Below are 5,000 nucleotides of genomic sequence, written 5' to 3' on the forward strand. Positions count from 1 at the left end.
GTTGTTGCTGCTGCTGCTGCTGCTGCTGCTGTTGTTGTTGTTGCTGCTGCTGCTGTTGTTGCTACTGTTGTTGCTGTTGTTGTTGTTGTTGTTGTTGCTGCTGCTGCTGCTGCTGCTGCTGTTGTTGTTGCTACTGCTGCTGTTGTTGTTGTTGTTGCTGCTGCTGTTGTTGTTGTTGTTGTTGTTGTTGCAGCTGATGTTGTTGCTTCTGCTGCTGCTACTACTACCACTACTACTAAGAGATAGTCGACGACGACAACTATTGTTGCTGCTGCTGCTACTGCTATTACTACGACTTCTGCTACTACTACTACTGCTACTGCTGCTGCAGCTGCTACTACTACTACGAAGGATGACGATGATGATGATAACAATGATAATATTGATAATAACAATAACAGTGCAACAACAACGCTGCTACTGCTGCTGCTGCTGCTGCTGATGATGTTGATATATATGATGATAATGATAATGATGAGAACAATAATGATAAAAATAATAAGTAATGGCGATGAAGATGTTGAGGATGATGATGACACCATCCCAGTCAACCTTTAGAGAAAGGGCAAGAGCAGGATTCTTCTTTTTCTGCGTTCACTTGTATGCACACGAGTGGGCTTTTACGTGTATGACCGTTTTTACCCCGCCATGTAGGCAGCCATACTCCGTTTTCGGGGGTGTACATGCTGGGTATGTTCTTGTTTCCATAACCCACCGAACGCTGACATGGATTACAGGATCTTTAACGTGCGTATTTGATCTTCTGCTTGCATATACACACGAAGGGGGTTCAGGCACTAAGCAGGTCTGCACATACGTTGACCTGGGAGATGGTAAAAATCTCCACCCTTTTACCCACCAGGCGCCGTCACCATGATTCGAACCCGGGACCCTCAGATTGACAGTCCAACGCTTTAACCACTCGGCTATTGCGCCCGTCGAGAGCAGGATTCGAACCCAGACCCCTCACAGACTCTGTATTGGCACATGAGCGTCTTGACCACTCTGTCACCTTGGACCACTTTCCACAGCTGCTCCTGAGTGGTTTACATTTATCTGCTTATTTATCATCATTGTTGTCTTATTTGTTTATTTATTTATTTAAGTATTATTATTATTATTATTATTATTACTCCCTTTTTCATATTATAATTATCATTTATTTATTTATCTATTTATGTATTTATTTACTTATTTATGTACGCTTATCTATTATTTATTCACCTTTTTTTTCTTTTCTTTTTTTTTTCTCAAGGCCTGACTAAGCGCGTTGGGCTACGCCGCTGGTCAGGCATCTGCTTGGCAGATGTGGTGTAGGGTATATGGATTTGTCCGAACGCAGTGACACCTCCTTGAGCTACTGAAACTGAAACTGAAACTGCTGCTGATGACAATCTTCTTTTTTTGTGTGTGTGTGCAGGCCTGATCACGGACATCTTGGTGTCCCTGGATGACCGTTACCTGTACTTCAGTAACTGGCTGCACGGAGATATCCGTCAGTATGATATCACAGACACCCGCAACCCCAAACTGGTGGGGCAGGTCAGTGTGGCTGTGTTCTTTATGTGCAATAGTCGTGTCCGACTATGACCATCATAGAAACCCGTAAGCCCAAACTGGTGGGGCAGGTCAGTGTAGCTGTGTAGTGTGTATGAAAGTCTGTTCTGTCCGACTATTATGTAACAGACACCCATAACCCCAAACTGGTGGGGCAGGTCAGTGTAGCTGTGTAGTGTGTATGAAAATCTGTTCTGTCCGACTATGACCATCACAAACACCCATAACCCCAAACTGGTGGGGCAGGTCAGTGTGGCTGTGTAGCATGTATGAAAGTCTGTTCTGTCCGACTATGACCATCACAAACACCCGAAAGCTCAAACTGGTGGGGCAGGTCAGTGTGGCTGTGTAATTGTCCTGTCCGACGATGACCATCATAGAAACCCGTAAGCCCAAACTGGTGGGGCAGGTCAGTACAGCGGTGTTCTTTGTGTGCTTGTCGCGTTCAACTATTACAGATACCCGTACGCCCAAACTCATGGGGCAGGTCAGTGCAGCTGTGATGTGTGTATGATAGTCTGTCGTGCCCGACTATGATCATCGGAACTGTAGGGGAGGCAACTGCTGTCCCGACTATCTGGGCTAAAATTTGGTAATAGGGAAGAGTGTCTTGCCCATGTTACATCCCCCACTCTCTCGGCCGGGTTTTGGGACAGTAGGTGATTTTGATGGTCCCCAAAGGCCAGCTAGCCCCCAAGGCTGTAGCGCTAAGATTCAGTGCAATCTTGCCTCCTGGTTTGAGAGTCAAAGCCCCTCACAAAAGACTAAGCTGTAAACGAATTCGCATTGCAGTGGAGAAACCATTGGTTATACAGCAGGAAAAGCTATTAGTGGTTACCATGATTAAAGATAACAACAAAATCCCTTCTCTGATCGGATATTCTTGCCATTTCCAATAACGGATTTTACTCACTCGGGACGGCTTTTATTCTTTTCTTTTCGTTTCTTCCCCCACACACCCCCATCTGATGTCCTGTGGCTGTCTGAATGGTCCAGCCTGTAGTGTTGTCTTCCCCCCCAACCCCTCGACCCCCATACCCCCTCTCTCCACACACACACACACACACACACACACACACACACACACACACACACACACACACACACACACACACACACACACAGACCCCATCTGATGTCCTGTGGCTGTCTGAATGGTCCAGCCTGTAGTGTTGTCTTCCCCCCCAACCCCTCAACCCCCATACCCCCTCTCTCCACACACACACACACACACACACACACACACACACACACACACACACACACACAGACCCCATCTGATGTCCTGTGGCTGTCTGAATGGTCCAGCCTGTAGTGTTGTCTTCCCCCCCAACCCCTCGACCCCCATACCCCCCTCTCTCCACACACACACACACACACACACACACACACACACACACACAGAGACCCCATCTGATGTCCTGTGGCTGTCTGAATGGTCCAGCCTGTAGTGTTGTCTGCCCCCCCACCCCCTCGACCCCCATACCCCCTCTCTCCACACACACACACACACACACACACACACACACACACACACACACACACACAGACCCCATCTGATGTCCAGTGGCTGTCTGAATGAGTGGCCCAGTCTTGAGCTTTCGTCGTAAGAAATGCAGCATTCTTTGTCATCGTTCACCTTTTTTTAAAAAAAAATTTAAAAAAGAAAGAAAAGAAACTCTTTTACTTGTGACAGTGTAATAATTTCAGCAGCGATGATACACTGTCATAACCCCCTCTTTCCCCTTTCGTAACTCTCTCCATACGAACGGCGAAAGAGAAGACGTTAACAGCGTTTCACCCCAATTACCACCATCAAAGTATTGCAAGTGGAAGGCTGTCATACTGAAGAGGTGAATGTTGACAAAGAATACCACAATTCTGACGACGGAAGCTAAAGGTTGGGTCATTGAGACACACACTGGACATCCGAGGGGTCTGTGTAGAGGAGAAGAGAGGACTGGCTGTAGTGAGTGAGTTAAAAAAAAAAAAAGGGGGGGGGGAGGACTCAACAACACCACCAACAACAACAAAAGGCCCATGCTGAGAGGTTGCCTTTCTATCAAAAAAACAGATAAGCTGCTACCAGATTTTGTGTCCTCGACGAAGACAACAACAACTACTACAACAACAACGAAAAAACAACATATAAACATTATTTACTTTCTGTATGATTCTTTCTCAGTCTAAGTAAATAATGTTTATATGTTGTTGTTTTCGTTGTTGTTGTTGTTGTTGCCTTTCTCAGTCTAATATCATCATCTTAGATGAACAGACTATAAATAAATAAACGAACGGGTGTATGAATTCTTCCAGTAACAACAATGTAACGCCCCTTTTGAAGAGCGCAGCTTCAACAAAGCAGGGGACACAACTGTGTTTCAGGTGTGGCTGGGGGGAAGCATCTGTACAGACGGCAAGGTGAAGGTCACCAAGGACACTGAGATGAAGGTAAGAATGAAGGCAGACGCACTGACAGACAGACAGACAGACAGACAGGTAGGCAGACAGACTGAAAGGCATCCATGCAGGCAAACAGGCAGATGAAAACAAAAGGAGAAAAAAAACCCAACTCGCACAACACAATACAGAACAGTATAGTACAGTAGGTTGCAGTACAGCACAGCACAGCATAACACAGCACAGCACAGCATAGCACAGCATAACACAGCACAGCACAGCATAGCACAGCATAACACAGCACAGCACAGCACAGCATAACACAGCACAGCACAGCATAGCACAGCATAACACAGCACAGCACAGCATAGCACAGCATAACACAGCACAGCACAGCACAGCATAGCACAACATAACACAGCACAGCACAGCACAGCACAGCACAGCACAACACAGCATAGCACAGCACATCACAATACAATACAGCACAGCATAACACAGCACAGCACAGCGCAGCACAGCACAGCACAGCGCAGCACAGCATAGCACAACATAACACAGCACAGCACAGCATAGCACCGCATAACACAGCACAGCACAGCATAACACAGCACAGCATAGCACAACATAACACAGCACAGCACAGCATAGCACAACATAACACAGCACAGCATAGCACAGCATAACACAGCACAGCACAGCATAGCACAACATAACACAGCACAGCATAGCACACCATAACACAGCACAGCATAGCACAACATAACACAGCACAGCACAGCATAGCACAGCATAACACAGCACAGCACAATGCAGCACAGCACAGCACATCACAGTACATTTCAGCACAGCATAACACAGCACAGCGCAGCACAGCACAGCACAACACAGCACAGTGCAGCACAGCATAGCACAACATAACACAGCACAGCACAACACAGCATAGCCCAGCACATCACAATACAATACAGCACAGCATAACACAGCACAGCACAGCACAGCGCAGCACAGCACAGCACAACACAGCGCAGCACAGCGCAGCA

General features: G+C 46.8%; 1 protein-coding gene across 1 annotated transcript in view; it reads left to right on the top strand.

Moving 5' to 3' along the window:
- Positions 1-5,000, top strand: part of LOC143275323 (methanethiol oxidase-like) — a 49,886-nt gene that overhangs the window by 40,901 nt on the left and 3,985 nt on the right. Inside the window, exons 8-9 of the mRNA XM_076579336.1 lie at positions 1,421-1,542; positions 3,943-4,008. Of these exons, the coding sequence (XP_076435451.1) occupies positions 1,421-1,542; positions 3,943-4,008 (188 nt within the window). The remainder of the gene's footprint in view (positions 1-1,420; positions 1,543-3,942; positions 4,009-5,000) is intronic.

This window comes from Babylonia areolata, chromosome 30 (assembly GCF_041734735.1).
Source record: "Babylonia areolata isolate BAREFJ2019XMU chromosome 30, ASM4173473v1, whole genome shotgun sequence".
Taxonomy (NCBI): Eukaryota; Metazoa; Mollusca; class Gastropoda; order Neogastropoda; family Buccinidae; genus Babylonia; species Babylonia areolata.